General features: G+C 31.3%; 1 protein-coding gene across 1 annotated transcript; it reads right to left on the reverse strand.

Moving 5' to 3' along the window:
- Positions 1–1,133: 1,133 nt before the first annotated feature.
- LOC135961189 (chloride channel protein E-like) lies at positions 1,134–2,198 on the reverse strand. The gene has a single exon (XM_065512687.1). The coding sequence runs from the start codon at positions 2,196–2,198 to the stop codon at positions 1,134–1,136; it is 1,065 nt and encodes a 354-aa protein (XP_065368759.1).
- Between the last annotated feature and the right edge of the window lie 12,783 nt (positions 2,199–14,981).

Genomic DNA, 14,981 nt, shown 5'->3' on the forward strand with positions numbered 1-14,981 from the left:
TAATCTTATCTGTCCTCAAATTATTTATCTTGCTCCATAGGTATCGAACATCCATTGTCGGATTCAAGGAATTTAAAAAGTTCTCCCAGGTACGTTTTTTGGCAATTTTGCACTCTTTTTTAACTTTGGCACTTGACCTTCTATATTCCAAGATATTTGCACGGTTACGACATCTTTTAAAATTTCTCCAGGCGATTTGTCTTTGACTTATCAATTTAGAAATAGTAGTGTTGAACCAAACTGGATTATTCTTACCATTTGGGTTTCGGCTTAATGGGATACTTTCGTTGGCAGCTTTCCTTATAAGACGTTTGATTTGAGCTGCTTCCTTATTAATATTCGTCGATGTTGGAAATAGTTCGTTTGAACGAGACATTACATTCCCATAAAGAGATCAATTAGCCTTTTTATCATTAAAACGGGGAATGAATTGCCTTCTGGCAAAATCTACGTTATTCGAAATCTTCAAGGGAAAATGGTCACTGACTTCCGGCATGGATAAGCAAGTCCACTTTAGCGTCGGTGCAATGTCCACACTAGCCATCGTAACGTCAACTGCAGTCAGAGTATTCCGTGTATTTAATAATGTTGGTGATCCGTCGTTCATAATTACCAAATTCATATCATCAGCAAAAGCCTCCCAAATTTTCCCATTTGGCGTGTTGGTGTTCAAACCCCATAAAGTATTCTGCGAATTTAGATCGCCCAACAAAATATGGTGAACGCCACCAGCTATACTAATCCTCTCAACCATGGCAGATGTCAATCTTAAATCGCATTCTCTATATATGTTAGTTATGTGAATCTCCGTATTGTATTTAATAATTATTTGCTGGAAAAGAAGATCGTCATTTGATGTAATATGATGGGTAACTTTTGTGTTATTCTTAACTAATATGGCAATTCCAGATTTCGCGTAGGAATTGTCCTTGTTGTGGTGAAATACCTTGTAACCTGGCAGATGTAAAAGATGTCTATTCTTGTCTATTATGTGGGTCTCTTGTAAAGCGATTATGTTTGGTTTATGTGAAGCGACGAGTAGTTCCAATGCGTATTTGTTATTAATGAAACCCTGAATATTCCACTGAAGTATAGAAATATTAAGTCCATTATCCATGATTGTTTCTATTAATTTATTTTTCGTCACTTTTCATAACATTTTTTGTTTTTTTGAATGTTTTCGGTGTAATGATTACATTTAAATCGGGAAAAGTCTTAAATAATTGTGATGTAGGTGTTGTCTCACAGTTTGGGCTACAGGAATCCTGTCTAGGAGGAGAAGCCAGTCCTAAACCTTCACTTATATCACTGACAATCATATCCTCAGTTAAATCATCATCGAAATTTATATTTGAGCTGAAGTTATCGTTCATCAAAGTGTCATCTCTATAGAATATATCGTCATTGTTTTGTTTGTAAGTAGCTGATGTTGTTGTTTCGAGTATTTTATTTTGTTCTGCAGAAATATTTAACGTTGGGGAAGATGCTTGATTATCTTGAGAAAAAATTGTTGTGTTCATTGGTGTTGTAATTTGTTTCGAGGGAGAATCAATTTCGTTGTTGTTAAGTGATGTAGATGAGATTTTAATTTTCAAAGGAGAAACTGTGGTTTTTGTTGAGTGTGTTGTGTTGTTTGTTGAATTTTCGTTTTTGTTGTTAGTATTTGTAACGTTTTCTGATGCAACGTGTTTTGACTTGTTCTGTAGAATGGTTGTTGTAGAATTTGAGAAGTTGTTGCTTGCCTGTTGATCGTTTAATACTTGTGCATATGTTCGTATATTAGTGCCTCTTCTAGGAACAGGTTTGAGGGTGTTAGTTATAGGATTATTGTTGTAGATATCCCAAGCTTCACGATTTGTGCATCTTCTTGATATTCTTAGATGATTTACTGACTTATGTTTCCAAAAAGTTGGACAGTTTGGATCATATGATGTATGCGAATCAAGTTGGCAATTTACGCAAAATTTTCTGGTACAAGAATCATGTGGTGTTGGTGTTCCGCATTCTTTACATATTTCTATATTTCGGCAACGCTTCCTGGTATGACCTAGTTTCTGGCAGTTTTGGCATTTCATTGGGTTTGGAATGTATTCATCAACTGAAACACTCTCCCAACCCAGTTTTAGTTCTTCGGGGCGATAAATTAGGTCGAATGTTATAATTGCTGCACCTGTCGATACGACCTCCTTGCCATCCATTTTCGTTATTTTACGCACATCAATTACCTTTTGCGATTTGAGCGATTCAAGTAATTCCTCTTGGGCAATGTGAACGATTTTTCTCGAAAAAATACGTCCTTGGATGGAGTTCAAAGTTTTGTGAAGACTTATTTTGACTGGAATACAATCTATATAGTTCGCTTTAAGATATTGTTCTGCTATTTTGTTGTTTGGGACTTTGATTAGGAGGTCACCACTTCTCATTTCCGTTACTTCTAGTCGATTCTTGTTAATGAAGTCAAGTCCACGTTCCACTTGGAATACATTGTAAGACGCAAGTGCCAGAATTTGTAGTAGAGACAGCTGAAGCAATTAGGTAACGTGGGAGTTGTTGATCATTTGCGACAATTTCCGGTAAAGGCACAAAATCTTCGGGGCGTGGGCGTTTGTTTTTATTGTTTTTGCTCTTCCCAGTCAGGGAATCAAGGTCCCTAAACCGGTTGTAATTCGGGGGGTGAACCCCGTTCATGGTTCACGCGGTTACTATAAGATTACACTAGTATTTATAAGAATCTATAATCAAGAAATATGATATATTATCTCTTTCTCTCTTTCACGAGAGAAACAAAAAATTAAAATTAAAAACGGTTATAAACACTCTTTCTCAATTTCACAATACGAAAAATGATGTTTACACGGCAACTGCCCGACAGAGACTGAAAACAAAAATATGTTTTTTCAATATGAATGGTGTCAAAAAAATCTTTGCATACTGAGTGAAGAAAACAAAAAATTGGTTAAATATAATCGAATTTTGTGCAAATAGGCCTTTTTATGAATGTTATCGCATTTGAAAGAGGTTGCATAGCGTTTAGTTAAAAAATATTTTTTTTAAGTTCTACAAGTGACTTTATATTTAAATAAAAATAATGGCAGGAAATCGCATTCCGAAAAAGATTATACTTTTTGTATTTTAATAAGTGGAAAATGACTATGGGCTAAGAGTATCACATGAAACACTCCGAAATGTGCTACTAAAACATAAATATTCTTCGGGAATGGCTAGGAAAAAACCCCTGCTCTAAATCAAAAATATTGAGAAACGATTAAGATTTTCTATAGAGCACATTTCACTCCCTCCAGAGTGCTGGGACGACTAAATTTTTTCTGATGAGACAAAAATAATGTTGTACTGTCATGATGGAATCCAAAAAGTTTGGCAAAAACCTCTGACAGCTCTAGAAAACAAAAAATTAATTCCTACAGTTAAGTTTGGGGTTGTATATCCAGTAAGGGAGTAGGGGTAATCAGGATTTTGGATAAAATATTGACGAAATAAGTTTATCTTGATGTTTTAAAAACCGATTTAACCGCTATCATTCTGAAATTCGGTTTTGTTGACCCGGTAAATTCAAACAAGTTTTAATACATATATTACTAGACAATGATCCCAAACATAACTCTTATTTATTTGGTCGTGGTTACTATGTAACTGTACAAAAGTTATTGATACCCCTACCCGAAGTCCTGATATTAACCATATCGAAAATTTGTGGGTACATTTAAAGAAAAAAGTGGGAAAAATATCGCCAAAGAATCAAAACGAATAAATTAAAGAAGAGTGGGACAAAATACCCTTGGAATATGATATCCCTAAGCTAATTAACTCAATGGGCAGCCGTAATTGATGCTCAAGTTGGACACACAATATATTAGCAGCTAAAACCCTAGAAATGTATCACAAACTTAATATTTTTATTATAAATATATTATGGTTTTATTCAAGGCGAATTTACTGTACAGGTGGCGTTGATATTACAACAAGTACAACATTGCAATAACAACATTGTGTTTTATTGTTGCTTGGGGGACAAAAGTGTCAAAAAAACAAACAAAAATTTGTGAAAAAAAAACAAAAATAAAATCAATTTAATAAAAAATAAAATAAAAATGTAATAAAATCAATAAAAATAACGTTAATTTTACATAAACGCTATATTTATTTGCGAGGACATCGATCAGCAATTGCATGGTCCAGAAAAAACATCCAAAGATAATAAAGCAAATGAAAAAACTGATAAAATAAGGGTGCCTCCTGGAAGCTCCTGTAATGGTAGCACAGTTTGCGGTGAAAATGGTAGCGCTAATGCTCCAAATGTATGCACGTGGCATATGGTTGTGATTGATCGAATGAACTCCGGAGCTACCCGTTTTGTTGTACTTTTAAGAGATCTTATAAACTTTTTTTTGGAGCTAAAAAGGTAAACAAAACAAGTTTTGACATAAAATAAATTCGTTTTGTAAACAATTTTTGACAAGTTTGCCCCCAAGGCGAACAAAAATAGTAGATCAGCTGTGCTGTTAACGCCACCTGTACAGTAAATTCGCCTTGGTCAAGGCGTATTTAACAAGGTGACAGCAGTGGCGAATTGTAATAAATACAGGCGAATTCACTTATTTTTTATATATAGAGTTTGACATACGGGCGTACGGGCGAATATTTTTTATATATGTAGTTTGACATTTGTGCGTGCGTAATCAGCTGTGCTGCCGATGGCACCTTATTAAATGCACCTTGGCCTTGGTTTTATTGAAATTGATTTTGTTTGTTATCTATTATATTAATAAACATATGTTTATAAACAAGTAAGAGTGCTATATTCGGCTGTGCCGAATCTTATATACCCTTCACCAAATTATACTTCAAAATTTTAAATATTTTAAGGTAAACAAAATTTAATTTTTTTCCAGTTGTTTTTTTAATTTTTTGGAAAAAAAAATTTTTCGATTGTTATTTTAAATTTTTTTTTTTTGACCCATTATAGGTCCAACTTACTATGTATGGTCTTATATACGTCGCACAGTGGGTTGAATGGTACCCAAAGTGGCGATTAATTCATAGAAGCCGTAGTTTTAAAATATTATATTTTTTTATTGATGAGTTATTATAAGCACATAAAAACACAGGTTAAAAAAAAAAATTTAACCCTTTAAGCGCATTATTGTTTTTTTTTGGAAAAAAATACCTTTTTTTAAAATTTATGCTGTAACTTTGAAATGGAAAGCGATAAATTATTGAATAAAATTGGAAATTAAAGCATACTTAATGAGCTATTAAAAAATTCAAAATATAAATTTATTGTATGTATTTATATTAGTATAAATTTAATTTAAAATCCAATTTTTGTTTTACACAAAATTGTATAAATTTACAAATTTTTTCAAAAAAGTCATAAAAGAGAATATTATAATTTTTTAGTACTGAATAATCCTAAATCCATAAAAACACAGCACTTTAGAAAAAAAAAAGTTTAAAAATTTTTTTTTTTAACCCGTTAAATGCATTATTGTTTTTTGGAAAAAAGACCTTAGCTCACAATTTATGCTATAACTTTGGAATGGAAAGTGATAAATTAATGAATAAAATTGGAAATTAAAGCATACTTCTTGTGCTACTAAAAAAATAAAATTATAAATTTATTATATGTATTTATATTAGTATAAATTTAATTTAAAATCCAATTTTTGTTTTACACAAAATTTTATAAATGTACAAATTTTTTTAAAAAAGTCACAAAAGAGAATATTATAATTTTTTCGTAATGAATAATCATAAATACATAAAAACACAGCATTTAAAATAAAAAAAAATTAAAAAAAAAATTTTAACCCGTTAAGCGCATTATTGTTTTTTTTTGGAAAAAAAGACCTTAGTTCACAATTTATGTTGTAACTTTGGAATGGAAAGCGATAAATTAATGAATTAAATTGGAAATAAAAGCATACTTAATATGCTATTAAAAAATTCCAAACATAAATTTATTATATGTATTTACATTAGCATAAATTTAATTAAAAATCTAATTTTTGTTTTTCACAAAATTTTATAAATGTACAAATTTTTTTTAAAAAAAAGCCACAAAAGACAATATTATAAATTTTTGTAATGAACAATCATAAATACATAAAAACACAACTTTAAAAAAAATGTAAGAAAAAAATGTTTTAACCTATTTTGTATCAGAATATTTTTTTTAGCAAGAGTAGTTCGTTCTTTCACTATAACTTAAATAAGTAAAAAACCTCAATAAACCCGCACGATTTTTTTTTTGTGTATAGAAGCTGAAAGTTCATATTTTAAGAGCATTTAATGGAATTTACCCGATCTCGCCCTGATTTTATTTTAAACTCAATCTAGATATCGAAAAAACCCCAATAATGGAGAACTTTAAAAAAATCTTAAAAAATATTTTCAAAACATTTATCTAAACAAAACTTATTTATTTATGTTCTCAAATACCTGAAGTTGATGGTTCCATTTGAATATTTCTACTTTTAACAGATTTAACAAAAAATATAAGCTCTCGAAATATCACAATTTTCAATTTTAACCACAGCACGCAAAATTTGTAAAAATTATTTGACTTGACCGCTCACTGCCAATAAAGTAAGTTACTCACAACTGTAATTTTAGCAGTTTGTGATGTATTATTTAATGCACTTTAACCCAATACCAAACATGCCTGAAACAGATAAAGTTCAGCTTTTGAATTAATCGCCACTTTTGGTGCATTTCAACCCTCTGTGCGTCGTTGCAAATGTCTTTAAAATATCTATCATTAGATATACATATTGTCTTAGTAATCCAGACAAATCGAGCTTGTCTTGGTTTTTTCCTCATATCTCAGCCATTTGTGGACCGATTTTGATGATTTTAAATAGCAAAATTCTCGAAAGCATGTCTGTCATGTTATTGAAGATTTGGATCCAGAAGATATCTTGGGTCTTCAGAAAATTGATTTCATATAAGGATCCAGAATATATATATAAAAATGTGTTGAAAATAATAAAGAAGTTGATTATTTATATTAGTAATCAATGTTTTCTTTGAAATTTTGTTATTTTTTCTCTATATGCAAAGAATTTTTTGACAAACTGTATTTGAAATAATTGCTAGTCGAAAAAAAATACTGAGACGTAAATTAAATATTTTTTAATAAATAAATTTTATACAAAAAATACGTTGGTTTTCCACTTGTTTAAATATAATAATCTAAAATAAGAGGTTATGGGTCCCACGGAAAATTCAACTGGTATTGCACTGTTTTCTGGTTCCAATTTTGATAATTGGAAGTTCCGGGTGGAGAGGCATCTTTCATCCGTAGGTTGTGTAAAAGCTGCTAGTCTCAGTGAATTTTTGAAAATGGATGCAAAAGCCCAAGATGTTTTAGTCTCTTTTATTCATGACTAGCTGACCCGGTGCGCTTCGCCACCCCAATTAGAAGAAAGAAATAGTACTATCAAGTCTCACTTTGTGAATCTAATTGTAAATGTCTAATTTCATATTTCTGGGTCCATTATTATAGAAAATGCAAAATGTGTTCCTAATTTTAAATTTTTATGTTTATTATTATAAAATATTCAAAAAGTACCATTGCAATAAGGAAATAGAACCATTGATTATCACTTTTAAATTCGCATTCACTAAACCATAACCCGTCAAGCTTGAATTTTAGATTTGTATATCATTTCCTATATTATCAACTAATTTTGTTTCTATAATACTTAAGATTTAATAAATTATCACAAAACCGAAACCGATCGATTTTTAATTTTTTAAAACCGAAACCGCGGTTTTGAAATTCTTCGATTTTTTGGAAAGTCTAGGTCCATTATTATAGGAAATTCAAAAAAAGTACCATTAGAATATATAAAAAGTACCAAAAATCCCCCACTTGTGGTTTCCCACTCACTCGGGTCCATATAAGCTTAATTTCATGGCTTTAGGTTCATTGGTGTAGAAATTACAAAAAGTACCATTCGAATAAAGAAAAAGTACCAAAAAGTCTCCCCTAGAATTCTAACTCACTTAGGACCATGTATGCTTAATTTCATGTTTTTAAGTTCATTGCTATAGAAAATTAAAAAAAGTACCATTAGAATAAACAAAAAGTACCATGTGGTATCCGCTTGAATTTTCAATCACTTAGGACCATATACGCTTAGTTTCATATTTAGGTCCATTATATTATAGAAAATTCAAAAAGTACCATTAGAATATAGAAAAAGTACCAAAAAGCACCCACTTGTAGTTTCCCACTCACTCGGTTCCATATAAGCTTTATTTCATGTTTCTAGGTTCATTGGTGAAGAAATTACAAAAAGTACCAATCGAATAAAGAAAAAGTACCACAAAGTCTCCCCATAGAATTCTCACTTACTTAGGAGCATATATGCTTAATTTCATGTTTCTAAGTTCATTGTTATAGAAAATTCAAAAAAGTACTATTAGAATAAACAAAAAGTACCAAAAAGTCTCCCCCTAGAATTCTCACTCACTTAGGACCATATATGCTTAACTTCATATTTCTATGTCCATTATTACAGAAAATTCAAAAAGTACCATTCGAATATAGAAAAAGTACCAAAAAGCAGTCACTTGTAGATTCCCACTCACTCCGGTCTTAATTTCATGTTTTTAGGTTCATTGGTGAAGAAATTACAAAAAGTACCAATCGAATAAAGAAAAAGTACCAAAAAGTCTCCCCCTAGAATTCTCACTCACTTATGACCATATATGCTTAATTTCATGTTTCTAAGTCCATAGTTATAGAAAATTCAAAAAAGTACCATTAGAATATAGAAAAAGTACCAAAAAACCCACACTTGTGGTTTTCCACTCACTCGGTTTATATATAAGCTTTATTTCATGTTTCTAGGTTCATTGGTGAAGAAATTACAAAAAGTACCATTCCAATAAAGAAAAAGTACCAAAAAGTCTACCGCTAGAATTCTCACTCACTTAGGACCATATATGTTTAATTTCATGTTTCTAAGTCCATTATTATAGAAATTTCAAAAAAGTACCATTAGATGAACAAAAAAGTACCTATAGTACAGTTCACACATTTTGGTACCTAAATATTATCCCCTATTCCTAACACTAACTTCACTCAGATACATATCAGCTAACTTTAATGTCGATAACTGAAATAATTTAAAATTTTAAAAAAGTACCATTAGGAGAAAAGTACCAATTTCCCTTTTCTTACTTGAACACCCCTCAAGTTTGAAATTTAAAAATATTCCATTTTGCCAAAATTGTTTATGCTATAGGCATGTATCAAAATATTAAAATCTGTGTTAATGTGCCCAAGAATAAATATGTTTTAAAAAAAGTACCAAACTGTTTACCCGGATTTGGCCCAATATACACCTTGGTACTCGAGTTCCAAATAACACGCTGTTAGTTAATTTTTGTATGAATCCAGGAACCAACGATAAAAAAAATTATCAAAATTGGATTAATAATTTCAAATATAATGTATTTTCCCGATTTTATCCCCTTTTTGGTACCTTTTTTATCCCCATTGAGGTGGTACAATTTCATTAAAATAAATTTCTGTAACGTGGTGGGAGCTCATAATAAAATATTCGTATGTCTATGTCAAATTATAGAAAAACATATTTTATGAAAAAGTACCAAAAATTAACACAATTTTTATCCCTTAAAGGTTCGAATTTCCAAAAAGTACCAAACTTATATTTTTTATTTTTTGTTAATTAAAGAATACGATTTAAAATTTGTTTCTATGTTTATTGGTTTAAAAGATACATAGGGTGCAAAAAAAGTACCAAAATACAGTTTTTACCCGTTTTCTCCCCAAAAAGTTTCGAATTTCCAAAAAGTACGAAACACCTGTCAGCTTATTTTTTAAATGGAGTAACATGCTATTTTAAGTTTTTTTGTATCTTTATTAGTTTTGAAGATATAAGGTTACCGAATTTACCCTTTTTTACCCCCTAAACGTTCGAATTTCCAAAAATCCCTTCTTATCGGATCGTTTTGGGGAGGGAGGAACCCACAGTTAAAATTTCGTGATTCTAGCTTCAGCCGTTTGGGCTGTGCGATGATGAATCAGTCAGTCAGTCAGTCAGTCAGTCAGTCAGTAACGTTACTCTTTTATATATATAGATGATTATATTGAATATGTAAGAGATAAGACTGCAAAGGAAATGTGGGAATCACTATGTTCTACGTTTGAAAAGAAATCAGCCCAAAATCAAACGTTAGTAAGAAAGGAGCTTGCCAAATTAAGGTTTTGTAATGGAGATGATATGGTAAACCATTTATTAAAATTTGACTCCTTAATATGCCAATTGAAATCCGCCGAAAAATCTACCATCAGAAGAGCTAAGTTTATCTATTGTGAAGCAACGTTTATTAACTGAAGAATCCAAAAAGAAGTAGAGACAGTCAGAAATTGTAGAAAAAAAGGTTACAGCTATTAGTTCATGAAAGAAGAAGGCTAAGTTTAACGGAAAATGTCATAAGAAAAAGGATTGCCGCGTTAAAGAAGCAAAGGCTGCTGTTGGTACAAGTGTTAGTTTTATGGCTGATTCAAATAAACATCAAAGTAGCAACAACGGTGTATATGTACTAGGGTTCTATAGCTGAAACAAAAAGGCGACTTTTCGACTTTTTCCGTTTTTTTAAAAGTCGACTTTTCGAACCTTCGACTTTTTTCGTTTTTTAAAAGGTCGACTTTTCGAATTTTCGACTTTTGGTATTTTATTTTTATTTTAATAGTTAGAAGAATGTTGTGTAGAAAAAAGCTTTAATTTATAAACATTTATTTATTATTTATATTAGCATACACTGCAAAAAATGCAAGTGTACCAAATTGCAATAGTTTTAGTATAATGTTGCAATTAAATATTTTTTTTAACAATCTAAAAAGTCGACTTTTATCGACTATTCGACTTTTATCGACTATTTTCGACTTTTATCGACTATTCGACTTTTATCGACTATTCGACTTTTGAGATAACATAATCGATTGTTCGACTTTTATGCGACCAAAAAGTCGACTTTTCGACTTTTTTCAGCAAAAAGTATGTACATTTTGCATTCGATTCGGGTGCAACCGATCATTTTGTAAATGATGATAAAATATTTTCAAAAATAAATGAGCCCCGTTATATAAGTGTTGCAAAAGATGGAGAATTTGTGGTAGTTAAAAAAATTGGAGAAATTCAAGGCTTAAGCAACAATAATGTCAATTTAAACTTGAAAAATGTGTTATTCAGTCCCAATTTTCGAGAATATCAAAGTCAATTTTAAAAAGATTGTAGCTAATTTAGAAAAGAATGGAAATATCATAGCAACTGCAAAAAGAATTGGTAACTTATTTGAATTAAAAACAAGTAAGAGTGCTATATTCGGCTATGCGGAATCTTATATACCCTTCACCTTTGTTGTGGATGCATTATTATTTTTTATAATAAGTATATACAGTCAGCGTCAAAAGAAAGTGTACAACTTGTTTTTACATTTAAAACGTTTTATTTACATATTAAAAAACAATTTTTTCTCCAGTTCTAGTATATTTAAAAAAACACTTAATTGTTCTCTTGCAATATATAAACAAAAAACTAAACTATTTCAACTGCAACAAAAACAGTAACAACAAAACCAAAAATACTCCATTTTTAACGCGTCAGAAAAAAGTGTACACATTTAGAATTGCAATAAGATTTTTCTAGCTACATAAAAAAATATATTGTTATTCTTTATTTTTGCCTAGATTATAATTTTTTGTGGATCTTGCTGCTAGTCTCATGAGATTTTAAGTTAGTAGCTTTTCTTGTTTGATCGCGAGAACTTTAAAACCAAAATGGGAAAACAAACTGCAATTTAAACAAGAAAGTAAGTCATAAAATTTAAAAATAAAGGCAAATCGTCACGTGAAATCTCCTCTATAATAGGAGGAAGCCATAATACTGTAAAAAAAATTATAGACAAACAAAAAAATTTAGAATTTTAGAAGATCAGCAACGTGCCGGAACACCAAAACGCCTTAACAACCTGGAAATACGATCGATTGTGAGAGCAGTGAAGAAAGTATTCACAGTAAGTGCAGTAAAATTATGCGAAGAATTAACAGATTCGTCTGAAGTGAGAGTTAGTAATAGTACGGTTCGCCGAGCGCTACACCCAAATGCTCTATATGGTGGAGTTCCGAGAGAATAACCCCACATTTCCAAACGAAATAAAGAGCGACTTCGAGAATTCGCAAACAGGTATAAAAACCAAGAAAATTGTTTTGGAATAATGTGCTGTTTACGGACGAAAGCAAGTTTGAGATTTTCGGAAGTAAAAAAAGGAGTAAAATTTGGAGAAGCAAAAATCAAGAGTTCGACCAAAAAATTTACTATCCACCGTAAAGCATGGTGGTGGTTAGGTGATGGTGTGGGGGTGTATGGCGGCAAGTGGCATGGGAAAACTCATATTTATTGATAGTTTGATGAGCAAAACCGATTACCTAAACATTCTTATAGAAAATATGGAACCCATCATTAGAAAATTAAATCTAGACCGAACCTGGATCTTCCAACAGGACAACTATCCGAAGCATACTTCTTAACTTGTTAAAGAATGATTGTTGTATCATACACCGAAACAACTGGAACAACCCCCTCAGTCACCGAACATTAATCCCATTGAACATCTGTGGTAGCATTTGGACAGACAGATCAGAAAATGAAATATTACCAGCAATGACTCTCTACACGAAATCCTGCAGGAAGAGTGGTTCAACATCCCAACATCGGTGACATCAAAATTGGTAGAAACAATGCCAAGGAGGCTTGAAACTGTTTTAAAACCCAAAAGATGTCAAATAAAATACTAAACACGTTTTTTCATCTAATTTCCCTAAACTGTACACTTTCTTTTGACGCGTTAAAAATGAAGTATTTTTGGTTTTGTTGTTACTGTTTTTGTTGCAGTTGAAATAGCTTAGATTTTTGTTTATATATTGCAAGAGAACAATTAAGTGTTTTGTTAAATATACTAGAACTGGAGAAAAAATTGTTTTTTAATATGTAAATAAAACGTTTTAAATGTAAAAACAAGTTGTACACTTTCTTTTGACGCTGACTGTAGGTATGTATGTACATTGCCCACTTTCAGCGTACAGCATCCTAAATTTATCAAGAACACAAAAAACAACAACAACGCCAAACGAAACAGAATACCAAAAGAAAAAACAAAAACAAAATACGCAAGGCAATGAAACCAACACACATCCAAACATACGTTTAATTGTATAAAAAACAGCAACAACGCCAAAAGAAACAAAACACAAAAGAAAAACAAAATACGCAAAACATGCACATTCAAACATACGATTTGTTGATTTTTTGTCAAAAAAACCAACACACAACCAAACAAAAGTTTAGTTGTATAAAAAACAACAACAACGCCAAAAGAAACAAAACACAAAAAAAAAACAAAATACGCACATCCAAACATACGTTTTGTTGTTTTTTTGTCAAAAAAACCAACACACAACCAAACAAACGTTTAGTTGTATAAAAAACAACAACAACGCCAAAAGAAACAAAACACAAAAAAAAACAAAATACGCATAGCTTGCACATCCAACCATACGTTTTGTTGTTTTTTGTCAAAGCATGCAATACATTGTGTTTTTTGATGAAATTTTCAGAGGTTGTCTCGGATTTTTGCTCATATCTCCGTTATTTATGGACGGATTTTGCTGATTTTAAATAGCAAAATTCTCGAAAGTATGTCTGACAGAATTGTTGAAGATTTGGATCCCGGAGATATCTGGGGCCTTCAGAAAATTGATTTCAACAGACAGACAGACGGACAGACAGACAGACAGACAGACAGACAGACGGACATGGCTTAATCGACTCCGCTATCTATAAGGATCCAGAATATGTATACTTTATAGGGTCGGAAATGAAAAATGTAGAAATTACAAACGGAATGACAAACTTATATATACCCTTCTCACGAAGCTGAAGGGTATAATAAACCCCCATATGCATAAACAGTTTATAAATTTATCAAAGGTTTATAAAACAAAATTTCCATACAAAATCTGTTTCATAAACCTTTGATAAATTTATAAACTGTTTATGCATATGGGGGAAAGCTTTCAAGGTCAGTATCAAATTTATCTAAAGTTGAATTGGGAGTACTATTGCACCGATGGTTGGGTCACATTAGTAAACAAACGTATGGAGACTTAGTTAAACATAACATGGGAATAGGGATACCAAATCAACTACCAATAGATTTTTGCGAAGTTTGTACACAAAGTAGACAATGTCGCGACCCATTTGATGGAACTCGTTCAAGAGCCACACGTCCCATTGAGCATATTCATTCAGATGTATGTGGGCGTATTATTCCTACAACTTATAATGGTTTCAATTACTTTGTTACGTTCATTGACGACTATACCCATTTTGCACATGTGTACTTAATAAAGAACAAGTCTGAGGTTTTCGACAAATTCAAAGAATATTATGCTCATGTTAAAGCTAAGTTTGGTATTAATATTTCTATATTAACAGTAGATCAAGGCCGAGAATATAAGTCGAATGAAATTCTCGCGTATTGTAAAAACAAAGGAATTCAAATTGTTCAGACCATGGCTTATACACCTCAACAAAATGGTGTGGAAGAGATGTTCACTAGAACAATATTTGAAAAAGTTCGCGCTATTATGATTGAAGCTGGCGCAATGAAGTCACTGTTGGGCGAAGCAGTATTTACAAGCAATTATTTATTAAATAGAACTACTACAAAAGCTTTAACAAATAATAAAACTCCAGCGGAAATGTGGTTTAATGAGAAACCCTCTCTCGTGATTGCAAATTCAATGAATCAAACTTTCCATTTAAGCTCATTAATAATAATGCATCAGAAATAAAAGTTATAGAACGTCTTAACAGTGATGATGCAAATGCCTTTGATAATGAAGATGAAGAATTAAATCAACA

This window comes from Calliphora vicina, chromosome 5 (assembly GCF_958450345.1).
Source record: "Calliphora vicina chromosome 5, idCalVici1.1, whole genome shotgun sequence".
In the NCBI taxonomy this organism is placed as follows: domain Eukaryota; kingdom Metazoa; phylum Arthropoda; class Insecta; order Diptera; family Calliphoridae; genus Calliphora; species Calliphora vicina.